The 15,891-nt window shown below is 42.1% G+C and overlaps 1 protein-coding gene across 22 annotated transcripts in view; it reads right to left on the reverse strand.

Annotated features, from left to right (window-relative positions):
* Window positions 1-15,891, reverse strand: part of AKAP13 (A-kinase anchoring protein 13) — a 322,766-nt gene that overhangs the window by 132,123 nt on the left and 174,752 nt on the right. For all 22 annotated transcript variants that reach the window (XM_070267042.1, XM_070267036.1, XM_070267054.1 and 19 more), the window contains 2 exons: window positions 11,349-14,466; window positions 7,703-7,836 (listed from right to left, as the gene is read on the reverse strand). In XM_070267042.1, coding sequence (XP_070123143.1) covers window positions 7,703-7,836; window positions 11,349-14,466 — 3,252 coding nt within the window. The remainder of the gene's footprint in view (window positions 1-7,702; window positions 7,837-11,348; window positions 14,467-15,891) is intronic.

A 15,891-nucleotide genomic window follows, 5' to 3' on the forward strand; every position in this document is an offset into this window, starting at 1 on the left:
TACGTGTTTAACTAGATTCTAACTACACCAGGGGCAGAAACAGTATCTAACTTTTTAAAATTCCCTAGATATCTGATACAATACCTTTAACAGGAAAGGTACCCATTTAATGTTTACTAAATGAATAAATGAATGAAATCAAAGCCACAAGCTATATCACAAAATTGAGCAGCCTAAGAGGCCAAAAATATTTGAAATCAGTACCTCTGAAACCTTTTATGGAGAAAGAAAACAATTCCACATACTGTGTGCAACTTTACTCTTACGGTGGCCAACCAGCAAGGCACCAGCAGGCATCTTCTTAAAACACACAGTCAAAACCTAACATGAGAAGTCTAAAGCTGCCCCCATCACATATATCCCCGAGAGGGACCTAGAGCTTTCTTCACAGCTCAGATGACACTTTCCCTGTAGTTTTTCTACAATGGAAGCCTCCTCTTGTAAGAGGCAAAAACAAGCAGCCATAAAGTCATATTTATGTCAGTAAACTGAACACAGAACTTAGGATCAGAAGCAATAAATTAGTTTTTCTAAGATGGTGGCCCTTCCAAGTCTACTGGTAGAAATAATGGCTACATTACATTCAAGCCTGTGTTCCTGACTCAGAATGCACATATCGCCACTTCTACAAAAGAGAATCAGCTTTTAAAATGAAACCTGGAAAGCCACTTGAGGTAAATGATGTAAACATCATATACCATTCTTTAGAAACTTCCCTCCCTCGGGGGGTATACGGGAACTCAGTATCTCACTGAAAAATATCTATTCATAAGCAACCCTACGTTTACCCATATTTTAAAACTTATTAGACTATATCTTATTTATTGGTTTAATAATTGTCTCTTCCCACTGGAATATGAGACTTTGAAGGCAGAGACTGACCTAGCGGAGGTCAAGGAACATTTGTTGAATCAAGTACTGAGTACATCAGTGCACCCTCACAGTTACACATAAAGTGAAACGGTAACCTAAATGAGTACTGCTGTGGCCTGATATAATGGGTAATTTTTTCTGACCATTCTAACCATCATCTATCTAAAATCGTTCATCCAGAGTCTTAAGAGGGGGTCTGATAATTCTGAGTTAGTTTAAAGTGAGATTAGAACTACATCTACTGCTCGTAAAATGCCTATTACATGCTAGACACTATACCGACTCTAGTTAGTACAAATCATCCTTGAAGCAGGCATCACCCCAAACTTGGGTGAGGAAACTGAGCCTCTAAACAAAAAGATCAAAGTGAAAAAACTGGGATCAAAACCTTGGTGTAGTGGGCTCCCTAGGCTTTCCACTGTGCTTGGCCACCATCCTTGGCTATCAATATAATGAGATAAAAATGAACAGAAGTGAAATGAAGAGCGTAAGAAATGGGTGCAACGAGTGATGAGAATCAGATCTGGTTCTTTTGTCACAACAGGAGGGAAAAAAAGGCACCCCCCCGACTGCCCCACAAATGCACATATGACGTATGGTTAAGCATTTCTATGAGAGAAAAAAGTGGATTACTAATGTAATTTATTTTAAGATTTCACAGCAAAACACCTTGGAAAATGTTCAAGGAACAACTAATTAGTTAAGAATTTGGCTATTAAACAAAGCGTGATTTAAAGAAGTCCTTCATGATTGTCCTTTTGGTCCAACACATAAGATACACACCCCCCAACACATATGAATTTATTCCAATAACTTTAGAATCATACACTGGCCAAAAATTAAGAGCTGGAAGGAACTTTAGAGATTACCTAACCATTATACAAAAGAGAAAATAGAGACCAGAGAAATTAAATAACTTGTTCAAGGTCGCTTAAAAATCTATAGCTAGATCATTAAATTATACCTTACATATAATATCTATAGATATTTTTACATTAAAGTTATAGGTCTTCTACTTGTGGCTTTACGATCTTGGGTTCTTCAAGGCACTTGTTTTTTGCAACTATCTACTCTAGAACAATATTTGCAGAATTTCCTGGAAACTCTCCATTTCAGAGGAGACACAAAGAGTTATCTTTATAAAATTTTGTATGAAAAAACAGAGGAGTAAATTTCCCTGTGGTTGAGGCTAGCTCTAGCTTTAAACTCAAAAGGGATAATGGCAGCGGGGTGGGCTGGCTCTGTTAAGAAGACTTATTGGCGACTCAGAAAGAGGCCAATTTACCTTTTCCTAGATGACACATACACCGCAAAACTACATATGTAAATATGACAGCAGAGAAATTTTTAAAAAACACCTTCTTTAAAATCAAAAACTATGAAATGAGAGGGTAGGACGTGCAAGCCACTTTGAACATCAGTGAGATGGCTTGTCAAGTTAGTTACCAAACGGCCTGCGAGCTGCCGTATTTTCCTATGGCAGCTGAGTCTGAAGGTGGGGGGAACAGCGACACCGAAGGAAAGCTTTGCATCAGACTCCTGGACTAGGGATGGAAATGCAAGCTCGCCCCCTTGAGACAAGAAAAGAAAAGATAATATTCCATCAAAAATAATGAAAGTACAGAGAGACTTCAAGGAGGAGATATTAACCAGAAATAGTCTGACACTGCCTTACCACAACCTTGAAGAAACAAATATTAATGTTGTTGTAAAAATAATTAAGAATAAAAATTCAGTTAAGTTGATGTTTGGCTATGTAGTTATAAAAAAGGGGAGCATGGTTCTGACTTAAAATGCTTTCTTGATTGGGGAGAGTGTGTTCAATGGAAAGTAGACTTTCCCAGTAATCTAATACTCAACATATGGGATTTTACAGTTGTACTTGAACATATTTGTTCTTGAGTGTTTGGCTGCTAGGAACCATGGGCATCCCGACAAGATATACTGGCTTGCTGAATTAACTGTTCCATATGGCTAAAAAGCTTATGTGATGAGCGTTTGGAAAAGGAATTATTACAGAGATACTTCAAAGAACAGATAGCCCAGGGAGGCAAGCTCCTTCCTAACGAACCTGACCACATATTGAAGAGAAAAGACTCCTTAAGACCTGGAGAATGCTGGTTTGCAGCACTGGGGCAGGGAGGCAAGTGTCATAATTCTTTCCTGACCCCACAGAGCATATCCTCAAGGTGAATGGTCCCAGAAGGCTTTCTCTTGTGAACTTAAGTATTCAATCTCATCTCTATACCTAGTCATATCATTCTGCAGGAAATAAAAGGCAGGTCTGGAAAATCTTAGTAATTTCTGCACCAAAAGCAAACTCTCTGGACAAACACTATCATGGTGGTATTTAGCTGCAGCTAAACAGATTATAGTAAGAACTTGAGACTTATTTTAAAGTGAAACAGCTTAGATCCTAAAATGGCCAAAGGAATTTCTCCAACCAGCACTGAAAGCACGGGCGTATAATGCAGTGGTTTTAGAATCTTATTGTGGGTAAGCATCATTCAGGAGTGCCAGTCTACAATGGAAAAACCCATCCAAGTGAACTGGATTCCCCAGAAGTGTACCCTCAGAATGGCTATTCTGAGAACCATAGTAAGTGAGGTTCTAGTCTAGCTTACAGAATTAACTATGCGAAATGAGGCAAGTCACTTAACCATGCTGAGACCATTTCTTCTCCTATAAGGCAACAGTGTTGTGTTGGACTTCAGATGATCTTTGAGGTTCACTGAAATTCTCAAGGTCTCAGAGGTAAAAACAAGCTGCATGTCTCCCCCCTTCAATTCACATCTGATGCTCTTCCTGAAGCCTTTATACTAACACTCAACAAGCAGAGCCCGAGCCTTGATGGTTTTAGGAACCACCACATGCCACTGGGTACTCAAATGAGTAAAATGAGTATGAGAATCTGAAGTCATGAAACTAATTAACGATATATAATGCTAAGCTGTAGCTACTGCGTGCCAGGCTCTGTTCTCAGTGCCTGACAGATATAACTCATTGAGGGAAAAAAAGACGACGACAAAAGGTAATCTGAGAACCCTGAAACCAGTAGTCTGTATGAGGGGCTAACACTGGAAATGAAACTAACGCATATTAAAGTTTTGCCAATACTTAACAAACTGCAACCACAAAATGCTGATAAAACGACTAATGCGAATAGGCCATAGTATTTGTGAGTAAATGAGCTGGCCTCCTAAATTGTGAAAAGATTTCAACCCAGTGAAGAAATATCTGTTAGGACCGGCTATCGTCTGTGGAAAAACCAGCAGCATTTAACACATACATGTGTTTTTTATGAGAATATAAGCAAGTATTAATCTTGATATTGCCTAATTCCTTTATGAATCATGATTTTAAGTGTTATTAACCCTCGCGTAAGGGCTTATTTACAGCACAATGTGTCAAGCAGGTTAAGGAATGAAAAATTACTCCTCAATTTGTATGACAGGTATCATACTACTGGACTAAAGAAAATAGGAACCCAATTGTACCTTTTTTCTTTAAATACTTGGTAGTGCCACGCCTGCCTGAAGTCCCCAAGCGTTGACAATTATCTATGTTTAGAGAAGGTTACAAAACAGGAAGACTCCTATAAGAATTTAAAATGGATTCTTTATTTACATTTATTAGAAAATTGCCATAAACGCACCCCTGTTCTAGGGTTTCACGTCAGTAGCACAGCATAAAAGATACAAATTCTGCTTTACGTTTGGAGAGGATGATTCAGTAGAACAATGATTCAATGAAGCAGTGACTGGCCTATTCCCAAGGCCAACACGGAGACTGAGCATGCGTCAGAGAGACTGGATTAAATAATGTTCAACAAAAGCCACTCCACCCTCGACCACAATCACAAGCTCAAGTAACCCTTTTCAGACTGCAAACACAGATTCCAGAAGGTTGAGGCTGGAAGAGGAATAGAGATAAGGAAGCTGAACTCTGGAGAAGCCAAGTCAAAAAGCCGGTTTGGAGAGTCACGGAACTGGAACTCTGCCTCCCAGCCTGCAGCTTACTAACTACAGCTTTCACCACAAAACAAACAGAACAATCTGGAAAAGAAGTCGACTTGCTTTCTCTTTCTTTTCATCCACTGGTGCACAAGTGCTCTCTAGGCCAGGCGCCCACAAACTACTGACAGCGGCCCATCGCCTCTTTTTGTACAGCCCGTGAAAAAAATCTAAGAGTACATTTAAGGACTGAAACAAACTATTCAAAAAAGAGTATTTCATCACAAATGAACATTCTCTGAAATGCAAACCTCCTTAGTGACTATAAATAAAGTTTTATCGGAACACAGTCACACTCTTCTTTACATACAGCCTATGGCTTTCACACTACAGCAGCGAAGTCGACTCGTCATAACAGAGACTGGATGGCCCACAAAGCCTAAAATATTTACAATCTGCCCTTTACAAAAAAAGTCCACAGACTTCTCTCCTGACCCAGTGAAAACCTATACAATGAATGTACAGCATATGAAGAGTCAAACGGGAAGAAAATGGGACACGGGAAAAATTAGCTTTATCCTTTCAATTCACAGCAAAAAGGGCAAGTGTGGCAGAGTGTCAGGGAAGGAGGGAAGTGGTCAGACTTTACATGACACATTACAACAATGCTATGCACACAAACCTCGCCACTAGTTAGACCTGACAATCTTCAAGAACCAAAAATCCCATTAACATATGCTTTCTCCAAATGCACAAAGTGGGGGCAGACACAAAGCATAAGGCATAGCTATCTCCCAGCAACAGACAAATAACATGGTTCTAACCTACTGATACTCCTTAGAATATACCCACCAGTCACAGAGCCAGCCCGGGGTAAGAGTCACAAAGGAATGTGCCCTGTTGTGTAACTCCTAGGTCAGAAATCAAACTCCAGGCTCTCATTCTTGCAGAGTCTGACCTTGAACTAGTCATGTGACTCTCCAAGGGTCTAATTCTTTTATCTGTAAAATGAGGCCTCTTGACCAACTAGAAGAATATTCTCTCTCTCAACTCCTAAAACTAGAGGAAAAATGAGAACAGGAAAGAGATGAGGAGAGGAGGAAATTCTTTTTTTAATAATATTTTGTCTTCTTCTTTATGACAGACAAGATACAGTGAGGGTTGAGAGATCCTTCATTGGAAGGCAAAGGTTCTGTGGCCACGCACAAGGCTGTACTCCATGACACAAATGGCTCCAATGTCAGATGGAGGACGAAGAAACAGAGGCATTTGAATTCAAGGATGTGAGTTTGTTCCTTCCCTTTTTTAGGGGCTTCTAGAAACAAAGACACATGTACCCATGCAGGGTGTGTTCTCTTTTCTTTCCCCAGAGGCAAAAGCAACATCAGTCTGAATAATGCCTGTTAAGAAGTAGCCACCCAGGCATTAGTCATGAATATTATCTGTAATAAGGGGCGGGTTAGAACACTCAGCACCTCCTTGCCACTGGACTCCAATAAAACGAAGCTGGTTTATCACCGTTCATACACCGGGAACAGTTTGGGAGGGTACAGTTCTGTTTACCTTCTGGGGTAACTTTAAGAAAAAATACCACTTAGTCCTCTGAAGAGCAAAAACAGTGCCCTGTCAAGTCTAGGCGAGGAAGACTGATTTTTCTGAGAGGCAATATGATTTAGTCCACTAACTTGATTTTCAGCTTCCAAAAGGTTTTTTTTTAAACCAGCATGGAATCTAAAGCTTAGAGCACTGTTTCTCTCAACAAGTTTAAGTTCCCTTGTTTTAAAAGTTAACAGCTTTAAACAAGAAGAAAAATAATCTCAAGATGCTGAAGAAAAATATTTTTAAAAGTTACTGAATATTAAATACAGAATTATCATATGACCCAGCAAATCCACTACTAGGCATATGAAAACATATGTCTACACAAACGCATACACAAATGTTCACAGCAGTATTATTCACAACAGCCAAAAAGTGGAAACAATCCAAATGTGCAACAAAATGTATTCCATCCACACAATGGAATATTACTTGGCAATAAAAAGAAATGAAGTACTGATCAATGTGACACCACGGATGAACCTTGAAAGAGTATGCTAAGTGAAAGAAACCAGTCAGAAAAGACCACATATTGTACAATTCCATTTATATGAAGTTCCAGAATGGGCAATCCATAGAGACAGGCACATTAGTGACTACCAAGAGCTGGGTGAGGTATGGGGCACAGAGAGAAAGACTGCTAACGAGTATGGGGTGACGGTAATGTTCTAAAATTAGACAGTGGTGACGACTGCAGAACTCTGTAAATAAATTAAAAACTACTAAACTGTGCACTTTACGTGAATGGGTGGGTTTTATAGTATGTGAACTTTATCTCAATAAAGCTGTTATAAAAAGCCAACTGAACCTTTTTTTCATCACTAAAAATGACAACATATTTTAGACAGTGCTCAGTTATAAATTAAAATCTCATTTTTGCTATCAGTTATATATATATACATATACATATAAAATATATATATAAAGAAAGAAGAGTCAGATTAAAAAGGGTCAATAGATGCCCTTTAATGGTAATTTTCATTTTGTGACACGTTAAACTTGACGACAAACTGAAAAGTCTTGTGCTCATAGGGAAATCTTTTTCATTACCATCTCCGCCCTGCAGGAAGGCCCATTCCAAAAGCCTGCTATGTGGTGCACAGCATTTATGAAAGCTCAATTGCAACAACACGTTCACATTTGTACATAATGGAACAAGAGAGAAGGGGAAAAACACTTTTGTGAAAAAAATCCAAACAAAAAAACAAAACCATTAGCCAGACACAGCAGACCAGGCGACACACATTTTGTGCTTGCAGAGACTGGATGCCACTTACCGCCTGGGTCTTCGGGCCTTGTTTCATCTTGGGTGCCGCAGTGATGTTTCCTGTGGCCACCTCTTCAGAAACTGAACTCTCCCTGGTATTACTCAGAAAATCCACTTCATCTTCAGCTTTCGTGTCTGGCATTTCTGAAGAGAACAGGCAGGTTACAAGGTGCATTTGAAAAATCGATTCCTGCGCCTCAGTATTTACACAACAAGCTCCAGGTTTCAAGTGTTTTGTTTTGATTTGTGTTAAATGGAAAAATACTCTTGCTGTCAGGAGCTGGTGTCATTTCCGACCCTGTGCTGAGCTATTCCTTTATCACATGGCTGTATGGTTTTCCCTCACCTTCGTTTGGGTTTGTAGCTAAGGCAAGATCCGATTCAGTATCTATTGTACTTCCATTTCCCCTACCAACTCTTCATGACAAATCTATGAGTGTGGTGCTGACTTGCTTATGGAAAAGTAAATTCACAAGCTTTAAGGGAACAGACTAACAGCTGAAGCTACACAGTCCATCTTGACCATCATCAAAGAGGCAAGAGCTGTCCGTATGTGCTCAGGACAAAAAGGTAAAAGTAAAGGCTTGGGAAGAGTCTGACTTTCCTTAAAAACAAACTATACACTCTCATCTACACAGCACTGCAACTGATAAGACTGAACTATTCTAGAAGTTATTCTTTAAGTTTTTACACGTTTTCTTTAGAATTATGCTCAACAGACCAAACAGTAGTGGTTTTCGTTACCTGACCACCATATGGTCAAGCGAATACAGGAAGAAAGGAAGTGATGAAATGATATCTGAGGTAAATTTAGGCTTTGACACTTCTTCAAAAGAAAGTGATGAGTGAAGAGTAAAATTCACCTTGATAATCCAAACACAAATGGAACTCACGTGGAAAACTTTCTGAGGTTGTTATTAATCTGGTCACTCCACTACACTGGCAGAGAAGAATGTCCCTACACCAAATGGCAGGGAGGTTTCCTATCACCAAAAACTAAATTACATTAACATTTTATTCTAATAGTACATTGTGGCATGCACAGAGGGCGACTTCAGATTTACGAAAGTTACATTCCTATAAATGAACATTTATAAATCTTCTTTCTTTGCCCTTATTTAATTTAATAATCTTACCAGCAACTTAAAGATGGGCAGACAAGTTTCCTTGCCCAAAACTAAAGTCTGTCCTATATTTCATAAAATGTGATTAAAGTTAAAAAAAGATCTAACTAAGCAATCCTCTTAGAAATATTCCTTGATCAAAACGTTTCTGAGTCGGAATAACTCCTTTGGTTGTTGATGATTTTTATTGTATTTATTTGGGAGTCTGATTTTTGGCATAACCTTTCTATCCTATATCCATCAACCAAAAACATGTATCTTGGCCAGGAGCAACCAGTCCCAAGGGTAAAGAGTGATTGCTGAGGCCTGAGGGGTGCTGGCGACCTCCACAGGACTAGTCTAGCTCAGGCATGTACAACTGACCCCCAAGCCCTGTGATCAACACTCTTGATGGGTGAATGGCAACATCCCCTCTTTCTAAAGGGAAGTTCTGTGCTCTCCCCATCTCAGCTTCCATTTGGCTCTTTATGCAGCAGTGTATAAAAACAGAAGCCAATGCCATGTGGCTCCGTCCAAGTCAGCAGTTAAGCTGACATCTCTTCACTCATAAAACAGTATGGTTAAATTCAAGAGCGGAATGTAAACTTCCTAGAAAATACCCTTTGGCTCTGAGCTCACACTCAGGTGCTTTTTCTCTAGGGCAGTGTGGCCAGGGACTTTCCCCAATCCTAGTTATTTTCCGAAGAAAGCACCGATTTCTCCATCACTGGCTACTTCTCTCTGCAGTCTGAGACCATGGGCAGCGGGCACATATGACTCCTCTTGGTAGCAGAACAAGTAACTCACCCACACATATGGACCAACCCCAAACCTAGAGATACTGTTGGAATGCCATACAAATTGTTTTCCATCCTAAAACCTTAGAATCTTAACAATCATTTCTTAGCATCTTGACTATGTTTGCATACTACTAAAAATCAAAAAGCCCTTTTCTCATAGGGTACTATAGACACAAACCTCACATAGTTTGCATCTGCTTGGGTTAAATTCTGACTAGTGAGCCAGAAAGAGAAATAATTCCAGCCCCTCTGGCCAAAGACGCAGCACCCAAATGAAAAGAACATAGCCAGGCGTCAGCTTACAGCCACTCCCATTCTTCTGAAATGTCAACCTGCCAGGGCCCCCAAAATAGACTTGTTGTTGTGCCTTCCTTTAAAAATTACAGACCATCTCATCTAAATTCTGAGATAGCAGTCAACGCACTTCTATCACTAACAAGCCAAAGCATTAATAAAACTACAAACCTGAAGTCACCAAAAATATTACCTCAGGTTTTTTAAATCCCTTAACTGGAAGAAAAAAAAATATATAAATGGTTAAAAACCCTTTATCAGGGAAAATGACCACTTTGTTTAAATTGCTCTTTTTCCTGAGCAACTTCTTTTTCTGTTCCATTTGTTCATGTCTCGACACATTCCACCCCCGCACTCTTAACACATACTACATTTAAAAGGATTTTCAAAAATTAGAAAGAATAGCAAAAACAAACAAACAATAAAAACCAAGCAGGCACCTTCTTACCTACAAAGCCTGGGCGCGAGCATGGAGATAGGTCCTCTGTCTATACCTGGTAACAGGTGGTAGTCTTAGAGTGTGAATCAAACTGACCTTTAAAGACTTCAAGAGTCAATACTGAGTCCGACTCCAGTTTCAGCTTCAGCCTCAACCCCCCAAAAAGTTTTATTCAGATAGCTTCTTTCCACTGAGCAATAGTGGTTTCTCTTTGCTCTCTCTGGACATGGTTACCCACAGATGGAACAGGCTGCTGTGTGAGCAATCTGCTCAGTGCAGCTGCTTCACCGAGATAAGCAGACACAACGTCTGCCCTGTGACAGCAGCTCAGCAGACTGGGCTCGGGCGGAAATCCTGCATCCTATCCCCTGCGCTGTGCCCGGTTGTCAATTCCCAGACTGCTGCCCAAAAGCAACAGGCAATGGAACAGCAGGCCTGCTCCTCAGGCCGGAAAAGGAGGGAGCTCCCTTCCTCCCAGCCCTCACCGATGACCTAATGCCACCATTTGGGATGTCGGGCCATTGGCTTAGAACGATACTTAAACAGCTGTTTGTGAAATCGCTCTGACTCTAAATTTGCTCAGAACATAGACTGGAACGATAGGGAAAGAAAGGAGTTTCAGGCTTGTAAATAAAACACTTTTTCAGCACTGTCTTTCATGGTTCTAGAAAAAAGGACTAAGCCATGTGAATAAAAACATCTGATAAATTCCTTTATCGTTTCAGAGCACCTGTGATCTCGGCATTGTTTTCCAGGTGAGGAAAGTTGCAAGGGCTCCAGGGCGGCAGACAGCATTTACAGGCTTAAGCAATCGAGCTAGGAGTCTACAATACAGGAAGCAAAATCTGTCCAACCAGAGATGACGCGCCTCTCCTGATGGGGTGACTAGTCACTTGGAAACCTACACAAGGAACGCAAGACCTCTAAACAGCCGAGACACCTATATTTTACCAGCCATCACAGAGATTCTGAAGGGCATTTGTTTCCAGAACTGTTCACTTTATATCCTGCTTTGCTTACCTGTTGCCGGCTTAGGTCCTCGGACAGGCAGAATCATCTCCTCTGGCTCCTCACTTCCAGCAAAACATCCTGCACGGTTCCCAGGGGCTTCTCCACGAATACTGCCCATTTGTGGAGTCTCCCCAGGCAGGAGAGCGCTCACTTTCCCTGGAGAAGCACTCTCCAGCTGTTCAGTCTCTGGGCCCGTCTCTGAAGGACTGGACAGTGACATGTGACTTATTTCCCCCTCTGTGACCAGTGCTCCTGAGGCCCTGACTTGTTCTATGACGGCATCCACTATGCGACTCGCGGCCTCCTCGATCGAGTTTGCTCTCTGAGGCAGGTGCGTAGCTTCGGCAGCGACAGTGCAAGGTAGAGGGGAAGCACCCCTTTCCTGGCTGGGGGCCTTGTCATCACTGCTGGAGAGCCCTGTCTCTTTGGGGAGCTCTTTGGCAATAGGCTGCAGCAGCACATGACGCACCTCACCATCCATTCGTGCCTCCTTGGAGTCGCCCACGCCACAGCTGCTGTCTGCTCCCTCCTGCTTCCCTTTCTCCCAACCAAGAGGTACCATCTCTGGGGTGGCAGCGCCAGGCAGGTCAGTCACACCTTTGTCTGATACAGCTCCTGGCAAACCCAGAATCATATTCTTCTCTTGGCTCAACGAGACTTTTGGAATCGGGATGTCTTGGGTGTTGTGTGACACATCCTTTCTTCTGGCCCCAGGGGTATCTTGTGGAGCGTTAACCACTGCAACATCCAGTGCCACATTTCTACTCACCTCACAAGCAGTGTTTTTTCCTTGGGATTGAGTGTTTTTCACTCCAACAGATCGACTGCAATTAAGAGCCTGAGAGCCATCTGGCAACAGACCTGGCAACAGAGGTGAGCTGCTCTGCTCTGCACCCAAGGCTTCCTGGTTTGTGTCAGCCAGACTTGCTCCTGGTGGCACCAGGCTCTGTGCAGCTCCACCCTCAGTCAGCAGTGAGACTGGTGGGGCCACTTCCTTGTTATGTTTAGCTTCTGCATGAAGACAGGCCGAGGGTGTGCCCAGTGAATTACCCTGCTGAAGGGCTCTGTCCTCAGCACACGCAGCTGAGCTGGGTTCTCCACGGGATCCTGGTGCCTCCTGTCCAGGAGGAGGGGTTCTGTGCTCTTCTTGCAATGTATCTGAAGAAAGAGCGTCTTCCTTAATGGAGGAACAAGCCACTGCTTTATCCTTGTCACCTTGTCCCTGAGCTGCAGAGCCTTCTAGAACCACCAGACTTTTTCCTTCTTCAGTCAAAATGGAATCAGAGGCTGAAGTGGCCTTACTCACGTGTAGCAGGGAAGAGTCTGTGCCCTCCTCGATATTCAGAACTTCAGGGGCCGCTGAGAGGCAGGGACCCTCGTGCTCCCCACCAAGTCCTATGGGACTGGTATTCCCCATGGTGGGCTGAAGATCTGGAGCAGTGCAGGATGGGGACAGGCCTGCCGCACTGTCTTCTAGCGACTGCTTATCGGGATCATTCGAATCTCCGTCTGAGCCATCTCTACCATCTGTAGCCGTATGTAGTTCAGGGGTTGCTGTTCCCTTTTCTTTCTGGGAGGGGCCAAGAGAAAGTGCGTCATCTTTGGTTACTGATTCACTGCCTGGACTGCCTGCCAGAGAGAAAGTCCTGTCTGATGTCACAGCCTGGTCTGGCACCAGTTCTTTCTCAGCTTTGGGGACAACTGCATGTGGATGCAGAGCCACCTCAAGCATATTTGTTAAAGATGTTTCTAGTTTCAGATCTTTTCCTTGGTCTTCTTTATCCGAAACTTCGAGAGGACAAAAATCCACAGGTTTCTGGGTGTCTCTCACAGGGTCAGGGGTGGCTGTGTTAGCCTGTGGACCTTCAGAGCAGATGGCAGGGGGCAGATGTGTGTTGGGCAGCCCCGTGGTGGTGCTTTCAGGCTGGGTAACTACACCATCACCACGTTTTGCAGCCAAGACACCAGTAGAAGTCACTGTGTCCTGTGGACATGAAGAGGCAACACAAAGTTTATCATCTCCAGTTGTAGCACAGATGGGTGATTGGCTGTTTTGGCTTTGAACATGAGATGAATGAGTTTCTGATTTCTGGTTTGGCATAACATCCTTCTGTGGCCTGCAAACGGTTAAATGAGAGGGTGATACTGCTTCACACAGGCTTGCTAAGGGAGTGTCGGGTTGGAACCCATCGGAAATCTTGTCTTTTGCAGCAGCTGGAATTACTGGCAAGTTCTGACCTACTGGATCATCAGCACTCTCTTCACAACTTCTTGAAGCTTCAGTTTCTGCAGTTTTTTCAGTGGAGGTTTCTCCGTTACTAAATGCAAAGAGAGACTCAGCTGGTTTGTTTCCATCCAGGGAACCAGTGGCAGAGACACAGTTTGCAACACTGGCTTTATCCACAGGCTTGCTCGTGACTCTTACATCAGAGGCTCCAGCTGTGCTGATAGGAGAGTTCTCTAGTCTTTCCTTTGTACTTTCCCCTCCTTCAAGCACATTCTTCTGGACGGTCGCATCTGGGTTCATGAGACCACGTTCCCTTTCCCCTGCAGTCTCTGGGACACTGGCATCTGCTGTGGAACTGACTGCTGGTTCCCCTGCAGAGAAACACTGGGCCGTGCCTGGGTGCACCACGTCTCCCTGTAACACTCTGTCTCCACTGCTCGGAGACTCCTGGGCTGCGGCCACTGCAGATTTTGTTCCAGTTTCTTCATTTCTGATTCCACAGGATGGGAGGCCTTCTGTGCCCTTTCCTCCACACTCGGGCATGCCCTGAAGGCAGCTGTCAGGATCAGACACAGTCCCAGAGTCCACAGCAGGTGTTGGCTCCGCCTCGTCCCCTCTTCTCTGCACGCCTTTATTTTCCTTCCTACAGGAACAGTCTGTATTTTCTTCCTCAACCACACTTGACAAATCACAGGAACTTTCAACCTGCCCAACAGTGCTCGCCTGGCAGCATGAAGAGCTCTCAGTATCTTCAGGAGAAGAAAGCCGCTGGTTGTCCGTGGGCTCTGATGCACAGGGAAGAAATTGGCCATCCGTATCTTGGGCACTGGGCAGACTTGACGGATCCTGTGTTGTCACCATTAAGGGCACAAGATTGTCCATCTGCTTGAGGTTTGTTTTCTAGGAGAAAATGAAAGGTATTTTTAAAAAACTGTCCATGGGAAAAGATGCCACTGACACCTACAAGCAAAAATCCTGCTGGAGAGAACTCACTGCCTTTCCAGCCCTACTTAGGTCACATGATGGCTGATCTAAATAAATACAAATAAAGTTTTTCTTGTTCCTGATATCACTTTCCTCTCTCATAGCTGCATATCCACTGAAATGATAAAAAATGGTCAAGAATATAAATGACAACTATTTTCTAGTATTATGAACTTATTTTACAATATAGATTAAAACTGAGCCTCAAAAACCTTATTTTTAAAAAAGCACAGTGACTATCTTCAAATGAGCAGCTGAGAAAGACTTTTTTTTAATAGGGTCTCTAGAGGGGCAGAGGCTGCTTCCATCCCGCTGTATATATACAAGTGGAAACAAATCCTACCCAGTGTGGTAAACTCTCTTCAACCACGATGATGCGCAGGCAGGTGCTCCTGTGCCCTAATTGTTACTAAGGAATTACACAATGTTCTTTAATGCCCCAAATACACTCCATTCAGTCTAGCTTATGGGTTATGGGTTCAATTTGAGTTACGGGTTCATAATTTCAAGAATAATGGTATGGTAGATAGCCTTTCACTTTTTGATAAAAGCAATCCCTCTGTTGTCTAATACTGAACATTAAATAAAACATATCAAATTAATAATACCTAATTCTTGATTATTCTCAGATGGTACTGTGGCTTGAGGATTTTATAAGTCATCTCAAAAATAGTTTTTTGCAACTTTAAAGTATCTTTTAAAGCATAAATAGATATAACCAACCACAAAGGAATGGTTAAAATAATCATGGTTGATCAACCTGATGGAAAATTCTATGCTGTTTCATAAATGTTAACTACAAAGCCGATAGCGAAATCAGAAAATATAGATATTTATAATACGTTGAAAAAAATAAAACCTGTAGTTAATCTAAGTTTATAATTACACATAAATTACATGTAGACAAGGATTAGGAAAAATGGAAAAAAATACAGCTAATCTTTAGGGTGGGTTTGCCTTTCTATCAAAATTTCAGAAATTCTTAACAATAATACTATTTGTTTGACACATAAAAACAATTTTTAAAACATCCGGTGTGCTCTTCACTCACTGTCTGATCTACTGCAATAAGCTCATGTATCTCTTGTCCACTGCCCTCTTGTTCATTTACTTACTCAGTAAACACGCTGTGCACTTAGACTACCCCATCATCACACTATTCCTGTCTACTTGCTGGGACTATTGTCAAATTTACACATATAAGTGCAAAATGTGTTATGCTCACTAAAAGTCCTTCTAATAAGAGAATACAAGAAAAACGGATTTTCACTAAAAGCTTCTGTGCTATGTTCCTGAGAGTATTCAAAATTAGCTTGCTTCCGTTTCTGCTCAGAGTGCAAC

Source organism: Equus caballus, chromosome 1 (assembly GCF_041296265.1).
Source record: "Equus caballus isolate H_3958 breed thoroughbred chromosome 1, TB-T2T, whole genome shotgun sequence".
NCBI lineage: Eukaryota > Metazoa > Chordata > Mammalia > Perissodactyla > Equidae > Equus > Equus caballus.